Below are 15,737 nucleotides of genomic sequence, written 5' to 3'. Positions count from 1 at the left end.
AAGAAGGTGTCTGCTTTGCCTTCCACCATGATCGTAAGTTTCCTCAGGCCTCCCCCAGCCACATGGAACTGTGAGTCAATTACACTTCTTTTCTTTATAAATTGCCTAGTCTCAGGCAGTTCTTTATAGCAGTGTGAAAACAGATTAACATACAGGGGATGGAGACTACTTGATCATGATGGATAAGCTTTTTGATGTGCTGCTGGATTTGGTTTGCCAGTATTTTATTGAGGATTTTTGCATTGATGTTTATCAAGGATACTGGCCTGAAGTTTTCTTTTTTGTTGTATCTCTTCCAGGTTTTGGTATCAGGATGATGCAGGCCTTATAGAATGAGTTAGGGAGGAATCCCTCCTTTTCAATTTTTTGGAATAGTTGCTGTAGAAATGGCATCAACTCATTGTCGTACCTGTGGTAGAATTCAGCTGTGAATGTCTTGTCCTGGGCTTTTTTGGTTGGTAGGCTACTCCTTATTGCCTCAATTTCAAAACTCATTATTGGTCTATTGAGGGATTCAATTTCTTCCTGGTTCAGTCTTAAGAGCATATGTATATCCAGGAAGGTTTTTATTTTCATTCCTCTCAAAGTATTTTCTAATTTCTCTTGTGACTTCTTCTTTGGCCCACTGGTTTTAAAGAATGTGTTGTTTCATTTCCACATATTTGTTAATTTTCCAGTTTTCTTCCTATCAATTTCTAGTTTCATTCCATTGTGGTCAAAAATATAGTTATTATTTCAACCTTTTAAAATATATTGAGACTTGTTTTATGGTCTAACATACAGTCCATATTGGAGAATGTTCCATGTGCACTTCAGAAGAATTCTTGTTGAGTTGATCCTTTTATCATTATATAATATATTTCCTTGTCTTTTGTAACAATTTTTAACCTGAAGTCTATATTGTCTGATATTAGTATGGCTACTCCAGCTCTCTTATTTACTGTTTGCATGAAATATCTTTCCATCCTTTCACTATCAATGTATTTTTGTCTTTGGATCTAAGGTGTGTCTCAGCATATATCCGAATCATTTCTTTTTTAAATCCATTCTCCCAATCTCTTCCTCTTAAATTGCAGAGTTTAATCAATTTACATTTAATGTAATTGCTGATGAAGGACTTCTGCTATTTGTTTTCTAGGTCTTATACAGGCATCCCTTTCTTTTTTGTCCTTTGCTTTATTGCACATTGCTGATACTGCATTTTTTACAAACTGAAGATTCATGGCAACCCTGTATCAAGCAAGTCTATCAGCATCATTTTTCCAACAGCATGTGCTCACTTTTTGTCTCTGTGTCACATTTTGGTAATTCTCACAATATTTCAAACTTTTTCATGATTATTATATCTGGTATAGTGATTTGTGATCTTTGCTATTTCCAGTATTCTGTTTGGCTTTCAACAGTCTGATTATAATGTGTCTTGGTATAGACGTCTTTATCCTACTCTGGAGTCACAGAACTTCTTGGATGTGTAGACTTATGTCTTTCATTAAATTTGGTTAGTGTTTGGTCATTATTACTTCAAATATTCTTTCTGCCCCTTTCTCTCTCATTCTGGGACTACCATTTTGTGTATATTGGTACACTTAACGATGTCTCACAGATTTCTTAGGCTCTGTTCATTTTTCTTTATTCTTTTTTATTTCTGTTTCTCAGACTGGATAATCTCAATTGACCTATATTCATATTAGTTAATTATTCTGCCTGTTCAAATCTGTTCTGTCACTGTACTTTTCAGGTCCAGAATTTCTATTTGATTCCTTTTTCATAATTTCTCTTTATTGATACTGTCTACTTAGGACATTGTTTTTCATGGTTTCCTTTAGTTCTTTGCCCATAGTTCCTTTAGCTCTTGAGCATATGATTTAAAGTCCACATTAAAAATGTCAAATGTCTCAGCTTCCTTTGGGACATTTTCTATCGGTTTCTTTTTTCCTGTGTATGGGTCATTGTTTCTTGCTTCCTATGCCTCATATTTTTTGCATTTTGAATATTATAAGGTGGCGACTATGAAAATCAGATTCTCTCCCTACCCCTGGGTTTGTGGTTGCTGTCTGTTATAGCTGTTATTTGTTTAGTGACTTTTTTGAACTGATTTTATAAAGTCTATTTTTTGTCATATGTGGCCAATGAATTCTCTGTTCTGTTAGCTTAGTGGTCAGTTAGTGATCTGACAGAGTTCCTTAGATGCCAAGATTCCGGTGTTCTTTTCATTTCTTTTCTTTCTTTCTTTCCTTTCCTTTCTTTTTTTTTCTGAGACAGGGTCTTACTCTGTTGCCTAGGCTGGAGTGCAATTAAGTGATCATGGCTAACTGAAGCCTCTATCTCCTGGGCTCAAGAGATCCTCCCACCTCAGCCTCCTGAGTAGCTGGAACTACAGGCATGTATCACTATGCTTGGCTGATTTTTAAAATTTTTAGTAGCGACAAGGTCTCACTATGTTGCCCTCGCTGGTCTCAAACTCCTAGGCTCAAGCAGTCCTCCCACCTCAGCCTCCCAAAGTGCTAGGATTACAGGCATGAGTCACCACACTCGGCCACGTATGTTTTTTCTAGATTGAACACTGCTTATTTGCTATAAACTTTTTATTAGTTTCCAGAGTTCCAATAAAGTTGGTGTTGGCTGTTTTTGTCAATTATTACTGTTTTTATGGAAGGCTTTTGGAGTTCCCTGATCTGCCAAGTTTGCTCATGTTACCAGGCAAAGTATCTTTTAAGAAACAGTGAGATATATTTAAATTATAAAGCAAGAAAGGTGTTTTATTACCATGGCACTACTCAAAAGATCAAGCAGTACTTCTAGCAACATGCAGTATAAATGTGGACACTAACAGTCACTAAAATCATGAATGTAAAAATATTATATAAAACATAAATATAGTACACAGATAATATTGTTATTGTTGTTATTGTAGCATTTGGTCAGGGGAAGAATCTTCAAAATGCTGGTACAGAATAGTCAAGAGCAATAAACTTGATGTTCTTATGATTTAAAGTGCCCAAACAATAATCTCACTTAAAAAAATGGAGGCAGTAACTACTCCTTCCTCTTTTGTACGGAGTCCATTTCTGTATCCCTAAACTCTAACATAGTGCCTGGCATATAGTGGATATATTAAAGAAATTTCTTATAAATACATAAAAATATATGCAGAAATAACCTCTTCCTATCCCTTAAGGAAAAGAAAGAAAACATCAACATTTATTAGAAACCCATTATCTGTCAGGAACTGTGCTAAGTGTTTGAAATATATTGTATCTAATTGAATCCAGAGACTCTATGACATAGGTATCATCATCCCCAATTCATGGACAGAGAAATGAGAGAAGTGATCTTTCCAAGGTCACACAGCTGAAGTGAAAATTATTTAAACCTATAGTATCTCTGTAATTCTAAGGCCTGTGCTGTTTGCACCACAGCATACTGATCTAACTTACTCTACTCTGCCACAGAACAGACTCAAAACATCTAGGGAAGCTCTGTCTATCTGAACACATAAAGAAGGCATAAACTAGAGAAAGCAGCACTGTCTGAAAAGCAACTTGCTTAAAATTTCCACTGCCAAGAGACCAGATGGTTTCTGGGATATCTAGTTAGGCTAAAAATACCTGCACCCACAATGAGTTTGATTTACAAACAAAGAAAAGCAGGGGTAGCCAGTATAAATATACAGCTGGAAAACTAGAAGATTTAAGTACTTAAAAAACACTGCTTACAGGGTTTCAAATGGCCATATAAAACGTTAGATAGCTTATGCTCTCAGTTGCTTGCTCATTACTCTGTCTGTCTCTTACATACCTACACCATACTGGTTTCTTAAGGATACCTTCAGGTCTGACAGAGCTGAGTCCCACCAATAAATTAAAGTTGGAGAGAACCCTCTTGCCAGTCTCTGGCCTAAAAGACCCTACCCACCCTCTCCATCCTGTCACACATACACACATCTCTTTCTCACCCACCCACCCACTCACTTACTCACTCACTCACACACACCCTGAAGTGAAACCCAGAAGCTTCTTTAGACCTTGGTGCAGCTGCTATCTACCCAGAAGTAGGTAATACTTTGTTACACTCTGGGTTACCTGCCTTGTCTATACTAGTATTCTTTGTATTTTTTTAGGTGTACATTGTAATGGTTTTTAGTATATTCAGTTATTTAACCATCACCACAATTAATTTTAGAACATTTCTGTCACCTCAAAAAGTTCCCCATACCCTTTAGCTATCACTCTCAAACCCCACTTCCTACAGCCCTACTACTCATGTATTTTATGTCTCTACGTATTTGCCTATTCTGGACTCACGCTTGTATTCTTTTACTGATGGATAGGAACACTTGTTTCCATAGCTGTATTCCAAAAGGCCTAACATAATGCAGAAGGATTTGAGTTCTCTTAAATGAGAAATAACCGGACAGATTCTCACTTTCCTCTGTAGCAACCATGTATCTTTTTGGAACAATGGAGGGTATAAATTATTTTTTTTAAAAATGGAAGGAGAGCAGCCTTCTGTTGCAAAGGTAGATAATTTCAAAACACATATTTAAGTGCAGGGCCTTTTGTCATAGAGCTCTGATAATGGTCTGACAGAAAGAACATAGATTTGGAGTAAAAAGAGAACTTGGGTTCCAATTCCATCTCTGTATTCTACTGAGTTGAGAGGTTCTTGGGTGAGTCACTTAACCTCTTTGAATTGCAGCTTCCTTTGCTGTAAAACAGTGGTATTACACATTTTGCAGGATGAATGTGAGAATTAAATCACATGAGGTATGCTAAGAACTCAACATGGCAGAGAGCCCAAGGAAGCAATGGGAAAAGGCTAGCTCCTGACACTACCCCTCACCAAACTTCCAGGCCTTTCTGAAGACTATGAGAATATTTCTGTTCTAAAATGGCAGAGATATTACTGACGCCTCTAAAACCTGCCATTCTCCTTAAGCTCCACGTTGCTTCTCCTTAAGCTATCTTCCTTTTCCGGCCATATTCCATTACTTTTAATAAGATTTGTCCTCTTAATATAGGAGGTTGGTAAACACTTGACTTGTTCCAATTCCTTTATCTCTCCTCCAACACACACACACACACACACCCCAAGCCACCAAGCCTTGCCATTTCAACTCACTGCTTCATCTTCTTCTCATAATCTCCTCTCCCTCAAGCCACTGTTTGACTATTCCCACACACAATTTAAGTTTGATCTTTATTGTTACAATTTCCTAATGGCCCCCACCCCCTTTCTTTTCATGCCCTGGCCTCATTTCCTCCATAACTCAAAACTCTGGTTTAAGCCACCTCTAGACATTTCCATTTTAGAGGAAGAATCTTAAGAAATCACAGAATAGGCCGGGCGGGGTGGCTTAAGCCTGTAATCCCAGCACTTTGGGAGGCCGAGACGGGCGGATCATGAGGTCAGGAGATCGAGACCATCCTGGCTAACACGGTGAAACCCTGTCTCTACTAAAAAATACAAAAAACTAGCCGGGCGAGGTGGCAGGCGCCTGTAGTCCCAGCTACTTTGGAGGCTGAGGCAGGAGAATGGTGTAAACCCAGGAGGCGGAGCTTGCAGTGAGCTGAGATCCGGCCACTGCACTGCAGCTCGGGCGACAGAGCGAGACTCCGTCTCAAAAAAAAAAAAAAAAAAAGAAATCACAGAGTAAATCCCCCTGCCCTAGCTTGTAGGTAAGGCATAACACTCTGCATTTTACATAGATGAGACTGAAGGAGAGCCAACTGATTCTACTCAAGGTCACACTGCTACTTCTTCCCTAAAACTCCACCCCTTAGTTCTCTGAATCTGCTTATTTTCCTCAATCCTGAAGCTAGTATTCCAATATCACATCACTTATGCATTTCTGTTACCTGAATGCTTCTGTATTTCATTTGTGAATTTTAAGGAAAGGTACCTATTTCCCAGAGGGTCTTCAGATTTCAATTCACTCTAACACTGGCTGGACATGTGTTTAGTATCTCTGAGTCTGTCAGTAAGTCTCTGTCTATATCTCTCCTTATACATACACTGTATAGAAAGCACAGCCACTTTAAGTCCCTTGATGTGCCACACTCTGAGCCACCAGAGACTCAGGCTTAAAAGTATCTGGAGTTTAGAAAACAAAATGATGTAGCTATGGTTAATTTCTACTAAGTAGAACACCGATCTTTCTTTTATAGCATCTATAAAAAGTATCAATATAAGCTATTGCTAAAGCATTCGAAGACTAAAAAGCAACTTCATAGCACATAAAAATGTTATCAACATGGTCACTAGACTTCCCCCTAAATCCCATATTAATCCTATGGAATCTAATCTAAAAAACAGCTATTAGCCAATCTAAGCTCCTAGAACCCTCCTAGAGGCCCTCTGCTGCAAGTTTGACAATCAGTTCTGACAAAGCCCCAGTTTAACCTACCAACAGGCACAAGGCCTGTCTTATTCAAACATTCCACAAATATTTACTGAGCCCTTACTACGTGCCAGGCACTGTACTAAGTATTATAACGATGAACAAGATGCTATGCCTGCCTTTGATGAGTTTAAAGTCTAGAGAAGAAGGTGAACAGAGGCAGCATGAGGATCTGTAAGAAGGTATGGAGTACAGCAGAAAGAGCAGTAAACTCAGAGCCAAGAAGCGTCAGTTCTAACTCAGTTTCCTCCTGTTTTAGCAGTGTAAGATTTGGCAAGCCATGTTCTCTCTCTGGGCTTTAGTCTTCCATTTAGAAAACAAATGGACTGAATAAGATGATATTTAAGGTCCTTTTCAGCTATAAGAGTTCATGTTCCAAAAGAAGATAAAAATCGCAGCAGCAGCAGCAATATTCACTGAAGACTTAGTATGTGCCAGAAATCTTGCTAGGAACCATTTACTTAAGATTCCATTTTTGTACGAAATGGCATTACCTGCATTACTATATCACTTAAAAAGAAAAAAAACTGGAAAGAAGACTGGTTTGATTATGTTTCTTTGTATGGTTATACTCTAAGTTACAAGAAGAATCTGAAGTGATTTACAGTAAAAATACATAAAGACTAAGCCTTAAGACAATAAAGACCGCATTAAGTAATACATGTAAGAAGGGTACAGCAAAAATTATTTTTAAAAAAAATTAACAGGCCATGTCAGAAAGCCATGGTGACTGAATTGAAAATCCTGTCCTAAACTTAACTTGCCTGACAGCCAAAGCAAAGAGGAAAATGCAACTAGACATGGAGCTCTCTTAAAGGAATCAAAAAAAGAAATCTTTTTCATGCTGCACTATAAGATGAATTGCAACCATGTGTTTAGTTCGTTTCTCATGGGGAAGAGGAAATGAGAAATGAAGGGAAATAAGTTTTTAAAAATAATTAAACCAGTTTTCAGATACTTAACTTTACAATGATATATCCTTCTTATGGTTCAAATTAATTTTTTTCAATTATCATGTATTTTGTGATTAACCTAACAATAATCTTGGATAAACTATTATTCTATCTGCCTATTTGGAAAAAATTTCATTTTCAAAGGGATGTAGAACTTCATTAATATGGCTGCAAAACCCTCTTTACTGTGATTTTTTTCAAATGAAAGCAAACTGACCAACTGGCAAGACTTACAGAATCTATTGATGCATTCCTTCCAAAATAATCACCTCATCAGTCATACCTATTCACCCTTACCTCCAGGCTTTTGTGCTTAAGAAAGAAAAGTTTATCAAGTAAACAGGAAAAACAAATGGCAGATTCATTTGATTCAAATACAGGTATAAAACCTTTAAAAGTTTTTACACAGTCTTCTCTTTAGGAGAAGAATTTGCAGGAAAAAAAACCTATTGTTGTTGCTTTAACAGAAAAAAAATGCATTTGAAATATCCAAAAACTATAAATGATGTTAAATTTTTAACTGTGGTAAAAGATAAATTTATAATTTTAACCATTTTTAAGTGTATAGTTACACTGTTGTACAACCATCACTACGCTAATTCTTTTTGAATATGTCCATATGCTACATCTCATTGTCAGCACTAATAACTCCGTACTGTTTTCCTAAATATAATTTGGAACTAAAACTTACTGTTTTCTTATCTAAGGAAACAGCATGTTCTAAGTAAGAGATGCAATTCACAGTATTACTATAACTGATTTTGCAAACTAAGGTTTCCATGACATCAGCAAACTATTTCCTAAAAAGAAACCCTAATAAACTAAATTCGATGGTCTTGATAACTATACTAATATTTAAACCTCAGTTGTTAGGCAGAAAGTGAGCCCTGAAACCCAGAAATGTGTAATACTGATTATAAGCATTTCTTAATAGAAAAATCTTAAGTGAATATTTTCCAATAAATTAGTTCCATTGTGGCTCAATGGAACAGGGTAAGGACAAGGATGGGCTGGAAGAGGAAAAGAAGATATATAAGAGATGTTCCAGAACCACTTATAATGAAAAGCACACTCCTCCATATAGGCTTTGCAATTTTGTCCATTAGAAAAGAATTTTTAAAGTTCTGTGGTAGGCATCTCTAAGCGATGAAATATTAACCTGCTACTCCCTTTAAAAGAATGAATTACAAAGGTATAAGAGACTGGAATTAGTGATAAGCAATTTATCCATTCAATACCTACTCCAACTAACTAGGGCAACTGTCCCTTGGTATAATATTTGGATTTTAATATACATTTTTTTCTAATTTGTTTTAAATTATGAGATATTAATTAATCACAGATTTCATAAAACAATAATTATTGGCTTCAAGGAGTATTTATTGTCACTCGATGGGAATGAAAAATTTGATCTTTTTCTCTTTGCAGTAGATCCCTCTCTTATAATCATTAAAATATGTGTCCTATGAATTGAGGGAAAATACACACACACAACCAGGAGCTGAAAATTCTTAGTCAAGCAATCTTGACTTTTTTTTAACTTTAGAAGGCATCTATAGTTCAAGTTCATGCAATGCAAGAGTCCCATCTTCATCATAAATAGAAAGGACACTGGCTTACTTACTGGGTCCTGTTTACATCAAGCAAGCCTCAGTGGCTATGCTACAATGGCCATTCAACAAATGTCAAATGAGTGAACAAATATTATGGGAGGTACTTTACTGGGAAAAGAGCTGCCATCACCTAGTGAAGGGGAGGCATTTAAGCGAAAGGGAGATTCAGTGAATTTTACTCTCAGAAATAACAGAGGAAAATGAGACTACTCACAAATAACATATACAAAAAAGATTCAAAAATTAAAACTACATAAAGGATCATAATAGTAAGCATTTTATAATATTTTTAAACTTTTGTAGCTTCTTTCTGTCATATTTATGAATAACTAGCAGTAAAAGTCTTACAATAGAAAGGGTCTATCTAGGTGTCTATCTAGGCTCACGCCTATAATCTCAGCACTTGGGGAGGCTGAGACGGGCGAATCTCTTGATCCCAGGAGTTCCAGACCAGCCTGGGGAACATGGCAAAATCCCATCTCTACACAAAATATAGGGGAAAAAAAAATTAGCTGGGCATGACAGTACACGCCTGCAGTCCCAGCTACTCAGGAGGCTCAGATGAGAAGATTGCCTGAACCCAGGAGGGCGAGGCTGCAGTGAGCTGTGATCACACCACTGCACCTCAGTTTAGGCAACAGAGAGAGCTCCTGTCTCAAAACAAAACAAACAAACAAAAAACCCAAAAAAAGAAAGGGTCTGGGTGTGTATTCACAGGAGCAGCAAAAGAGAGATCTACTAAATAATACTGGTGGAAAGAAAGAACTAGTTGAACCCTAGAGATAAGGGTGAGCAATACCAGCTTTAAACAAAACAGAAAATGAACTGGGGTGAAGATTGTTTCTTTGGCTAGACACAGTGGCTCATACCTATAATCCCAGTGCTTTGGAAGGCTGAAGCATGAGGACTGCTTGAGCCCAGGAGTTCAAGACAAGCCTGGGCAACACAAGGAGACCTCATCTCTACAAAAAAAATTTTTTTTAAATTAGCCAGACATGGTGGCACACACCTATGGTCTCAGCTATTTGGGAGGCTGAGATGGGAGGATTATTTGAGCTCAGGAGATTGAGGCTACAGTGAACCATGATTACCCAATTATACTCCAGCCTGGACAACAGAGTGAGACACTGTCTCAAAAAAAAAAAAAAAAAAAAAGATTGTATCTTTACATCTGTGTATTAAACCAGAGCCGAGCATGTAGCAGCTGTTCACAAAATGTCTGTTGAATGAATGTATGCATGAGTCCTTCCTTCTTTCTTCCATTTCTTTTTCGCTTCCCTTCCTTCCTCCCTTCTATCTATTCATCCTTCTTTTCCTCCACCTAGCCCTTCATTATCCTTCTAGCACCCATCATCTATCCAATTCCTTCTTCCTTTCCTTCCCAGGGCCTACAAAGTCTAAAGGATCAAGAGATTCCTTGACAAAGGTCTTAAAAACTTTTCAGTTTGCCCCTTACAACCTATAAAGATATATTTTAGGTCTAGGCACTGAAAAGAAAATCAGTTCTGCTCTCACTTCCTACTAAGTCCAGAGGGAGAGTCTGTGCATATTGTCAGACTGAAGAAGACTTTATTGTTTCCTCCCAAGATAAAAGGGTCATACTTTGCAGCACAGCAATTAGCACAGTCCTATCCTGAGGATGTCAGAAAAGGGGTAAATGTTATTTTTCCTGAAAAGTTCAGGTCAGCCCTTTTTCCCTAGTCCATATTTGAAAACCAATTCCCACCTCTTTTCTCCCCTTCCACCTCCTCACCAAAGTAGCCACAACAAATACCTTTGCTCCCCCAGTCCCTTTTATCTCATACCCCAAAACCAAAGAATGCTGACTGAATTCAGCATCAGTCTCTTACCCTGCCAGGAAAGCTAAGGAGTAGGAGTTGTTCTTGGAAACAAATGCCGAGCGATGTGTCTGTGTCATCTGGGCTCGAGAAGGTTCTTCATTCTCTGAATCTGAGAGACGTGCAGGACACTGGCAGGGAGACAAGGGAGACAACACTGTCCATTTGGAGTTCCCAAGGCATCTAGTCTAGCTATAGGTTCAAATCTCTTTCTCTATGTCACTTCTCTGTGAGCTCCAACCTGTGTTTCCAACTGCTTCCTGGAGATACCAATCTCAAATGTGGTTCAAATTCAATATATCCAAAATCAAACTCACTATATTTCTCTTCTGTAAGCCCCATAACCAACCCATCTAGAAAACTAAATGCCATCTATTTCTGTCCCTTACTTCTAATTCATAGTAACATTTGGACAGTGGCTTTAGGTACTCCATCACTTCTAAATATTTTATTTCATTTACTGTTTATGTCACTCCCATTAAAAGCAGGGTGATTATCTGTCTTTTACAGATAGCAAACTGAGGCTCAGAGTAGTTAATTTTCCTGGAATTACAGGGTTAATACATGGATAAAACTGATTCTTAAATTAAGAGCATTAGTCTCCAAGCTATTTCCACTCTAATCTATTCTACTTCTAGAATGTCTCTCAGATCTAACTCTTCCCATTTATATTCATGGTCATTGCCTTACCTTAGATTCTCATCATCTTTTGCCTGGACTACTGCAACAATCTACTTACTGGTCTCATTCTCTTTAGGCTTTCTTCTCTCTAATACCCTCCACACCACCAAGAATTATCTTTCCAGCAATCACTCCCCTGCTTAACTGCTGGTGACTTCAGGATAAAGTCTAAATGCCTCAGCCTAATACCACAACCTTCACAAACTAGACCTAACCTTCTTTCACAGCTTTTCTCCCACCAGTTCCCACACATGGAACTCCCTGAGCTCTAGCACAACCAAACTATTTTTACTCTCCACATGTACCACAGTCTTTCAAAACCTCTATCTACCCTTTGGATATGCTACACCCTTTGCCTAAAATTCCATCTGCGCTCTCTGCCTATAAAATACTCATTGGCCTTTCAGAGTCATCTAAAATATCACTTTTTCTGCAAAGGCTTCCAAATTATCCTAGAGTTAGTTTTTCCATCTTGTTTATATCCATTCATTTATTGTTGTTTTACTTTGGAGTCCCTTTTTAGAGTCTTTCCAATTACATTAGAAACATCTTAGAGGTATGTCTTTTACATATAATGTAATGAAGTTTTGCCTCATTATTAAACATGAGAGTCTTTTTCTTTTAATGGATAGCAACTAATCACACTGAACTGTAGCTTCTTATTTAGGGGTCTGTTGTGCTTTATGCAATGAGCCCTGTGAGAGCAAGTGACCATCTTTTAAAAAAATTTCCAATATTGTTATATAGTAGGTAAAGAAGAACCTTTTAATCAGTTGACGATTAACCAATTATCTAATGATCAAGTATTATCAAAGTAAGAGTTGTAGATGTAGGCACGCAAGGCATCATATGGCTCCGAGTACCCTGCATCCCTGAAATGCTTTGTTTTCCTCTCGGCTGACAGGCACAGCAACACAATAGACTGATTTGAACAATTACAATTTACAGAGAGGCCTTTCAATTTTGTAGGGTATCATTCCTCAAAGAACCCTGTTGTACAAAATATTCAATGAAGAAACTTTAATAGCACTAACCCATTATCAAATTTTATATAATATTCTCATCTCACTCTATAAAAAAGAAAAGCTTTGATACCAATAGACTCAATAGGGAATAATGGCAATTTCTGTCTATATAAGCCTCTCTTCATAATTAAATCAGTACCAAGTAAAAAGTGTTCAAATCCTAGCTCTGTAAGCTATCACTGTCACTATGGGTTAGTTGTTGTTTTATCTTCCTGAGCCTCAGTTTCCTCATCTGTAAAATAAAGACTTCTCTGTCTACTATAGTGACAGGCCATTAAAAATACCTAGAGTACATTAGCTAACAAGTAATAAGTGCTCAAAAAGATAGATCTTATTTGTATGAACTCCCAAACTATTAATCTTTTAGGAAAAATTTCAGTTTTATAACAGATATATGCCAAGTTCCTTTTTTTTTTTTTTTTTTTGAGACGGAGTCTCACTCTGTTGCCCAGGCTGGAGTACAGTGGCACGATCCCGGCACACTGCAACCTCCGCCTCCCTGGTTCAAGTGATTCTCCTGCCTTAGCCTCCTGAGTAGCTGGGATTACAGGTGCCCACCACCACACCCGGCTAATTTTTGTATTTTTGGTAGAGACAGGGTTTCACCATGTTGGCCAGGCTGGTCTTGAACTCCTGATCTCAAGTGATCTGCCCGCCTCAGCCTCCCAAAGTGCTGGGATTACAGGTGTGAGCCACCGTGCCCGGCGCCAAGTTCCTTTCAGTTATTGCAAAATAAATTACATTACAAATAAATAACTATTTATTTAGACAAAAGCTCTCCCACCCCTCTACATTTCTATTCCCAATATTTACCCCTCATCTTTCATCTTTGATAAAAATAAGCCCCAAGGCACTATGGATTCCTAAAATGGTACAAAGCATGCATAAATTAAATCCTTGCAGTGACATCTAAAACAATGTTGTACCTAAAAAAACTAAAAGAAAGATAATACTCAAAGTTGGCAAGATGTGAGGAAATTAGTTTAGTACTCCTCACGCACTACTGGTGGGAGCATAATAAACCTATAATAAATATAAACCTTCTGGAGGGCAACTGTGTAATAAACATCAAAAATGTTAAAAAGCACTCCTTTTGACCTGGTCATTCTACTTCTAGTAATTTATTCTAAGGAACTAATAAGAAAAAAATGAGACAAGTGGATTCCATCACAGTGGTGTTTAAGATAGCAAAATATCAACAAAAGATTACTTAAATAAATTCTACAGTCAAGAATATTAGAAGACCACTGGATAATGATGTGGATTATTTATTTACACACAAAAAATAGGCCGGGCATGGTGGTTCACACCTATAATCCCAGCACTTTGTGAGGCTGAGATGGGTGGATCATTTGAGCCCCAGAGTTCGAGACCAGCTTGGGCAACACAGTGAGACCCTGTCTCTACAAAAACAAAAACTTTAAAAAAACTAGCCAGGCGTGTAATAGGCTCCTGTGGTCCCAGCTACTTCAGAGGTTGAAGTAAAAGGATTGCTTGAGCCCAGGGGCTTGAGGCTGCAGTGAACTATGATCACGCCACTACACTCCAGCCTGGGTGACACAGTGAGACCCTGTCTCAAAAGAAAAAAAAAAAGGAAAGAACACCTACACTTTGTTTTTGAGACAGAGTCTCGCTCTATCACTCAGGTTGGAGCACAGTAGCGTGATCCCAGCTCAATGCTGAGATCACTGCTCCACCTCCCGGGTTCAAGCAATTCCCCTGCCTCAGCCTCCCAAATAACTGGGACTACAGATGCACGCCACCATGGCCAGCTAACTTTTGTATTTTTTATTAGAGATGGGGTTTTGCCATGTTGGTCAGGCTGGTCTTGAACTGCTGACCTCAGGTGATCCATCCACCTCAGCCTCCCAAAGTGCTGGGATTACAGGTGTGAGCCACCGCGTCTGGACAACACCCACACTTTAAGATAAATTAAAAGAGGTTATAAAACAGTATCTAGGCCGGGCGCAGTGGCTCATGCCTGTAATCCCAGCACTTTGGGAGGCTGAGGTGGGCAGATCATGAGGTCAAGAGATCGAGACCATCCTGGCTAACATGGAGAAATGCCATCGCTACTAAAAATACAAAAGATTAACTGGGCGTGGTGGCACGTGCCTGTAGTCCCAGCTACTCAGGAGGCTGAGGCAGGAGAATCAATTGAACCTGGGAGGCAGAGGTTGTAGTAAGCCAAGATCACGCCGCTGCACTCCAGCCTGGCGACAGAGTGAGACTCCATCTCAAAAAAACAAGCAAAAAACCAGTATGTATACTAGGTTACATTTTCTGAAAAGAAAAACAATACATGGTGTATATTTATATGTTCTTAGAAATGAACATATCTATATGTTCTATATGTTCATATGGTACATATCATAAGGATATATACTAAAATGTTTATAGGGATCATTTCTAGGTTGGGGAATGACAAGTAATTTTTCCCTTTTTGCTTTCTAGTCTTTAGTATAACCATAACTGCTGTATCAAATTGTTTTCTAATAATTCGATTATTGGATTAAATGTACCATAACTAATTGTAATAAATTAAACACTGTGCTCACTTTATTTCCATTCTAAAAAAAAAAAAACACATGATAATCTGCTACTAGAGTAAGCTTCTTCCTCCTTCCATTCAAACTTAATTTCATAAACATGTATCAAACACTTCCAATGTGCAGGGTACTACAGGAGATTTAAATGGATAAGACATTTCCTATACTCAACAAACTTACAATCTAGTAGAAAAACACAAACACACAAAAAACCATGATGTAAAGGAAAATGAGAGAACTCTTATAAAAGTTATAAAGCGGGGGCTTGGGGGAGTGGCTGATGGGAGTCGAGAAACAGAAGAGGAATTCCTATAGGCTTCATGAATGTGACAGCTTTTGAACTGGACATGGAGAGATAAATAGCCTTCCAACAGGTAAGCTAGATGGCATTTCAATGAGATGAAAATGCAAGAGCAAAGACCTTGAAAAGGGAAAGCACAGTGTATGTATTTGGGGGAAAGCAAATATATACTCCTTAGAGTTTTGGGGTATAAGCAAGGATGAAAGCATAAGCTAGAATCACACTGAGGGCCTGAATGTTGCGGTGAAGAGTCCTCATTTAATTTCACAAGAGGAGTCATTAAAGTTTTGGGGACAGGAGAGAGAAATGATCAGTCTCGCTCTAATCACAATAGTTTCTATGTAAAAAATAATCCTTTGGTCAGCTTTCTTAAGATT

The 15,737-nt window shown here is 38.0% G+C and overlaps 1 protein-coding gene across 2 annotated transcripts in view; it reads right to left on the bottom strand.

The window, feature by feature from the left end:
- The window catches only part of RNF169 (ring finger protein 169), a 97,322-nt gene that overhangs the window by 16,422 nt on the left and 65,163 nt on the right, over positions 1-15,737 (bottom strand). The window contains exon 4 of one of the 2 annotated variants that reach the window (XM_045371314.3): positions 10,817-10,935. The exons of the other annotated variant lie outside the window; for it this stretch is intronic. Coding sequence (XP_045227249.2) covers positions 10,817-10,935 — 119 coding nt within the window. The remainder of the gene's footprint in view (positions 1-10,816; positions 10,936-15,737) is intronic. 2 annotated transcript variants of the gene reach the window in all.

This window comes from Macaca fascicularis, chromosome 14 (assembly GCF_037993035.2).
Source record: "Macaca fascicularis isolate 582-1 chromosome 14, T2T-MFA8v1.1".
In the NCBI taxonomy this organism is placed as follows: domain Eukaryota; kingdom Metazoa; phylum Chordata; class Mammalia; order Primates; family Cercopithecidae; genus Macaca; species Macaca fascicularis.
The sequence above is the reverse complement of the archived record's forward strand: the minus strand, read 5'-3'. Positions and strand labels throughout refer to the sequence as shown.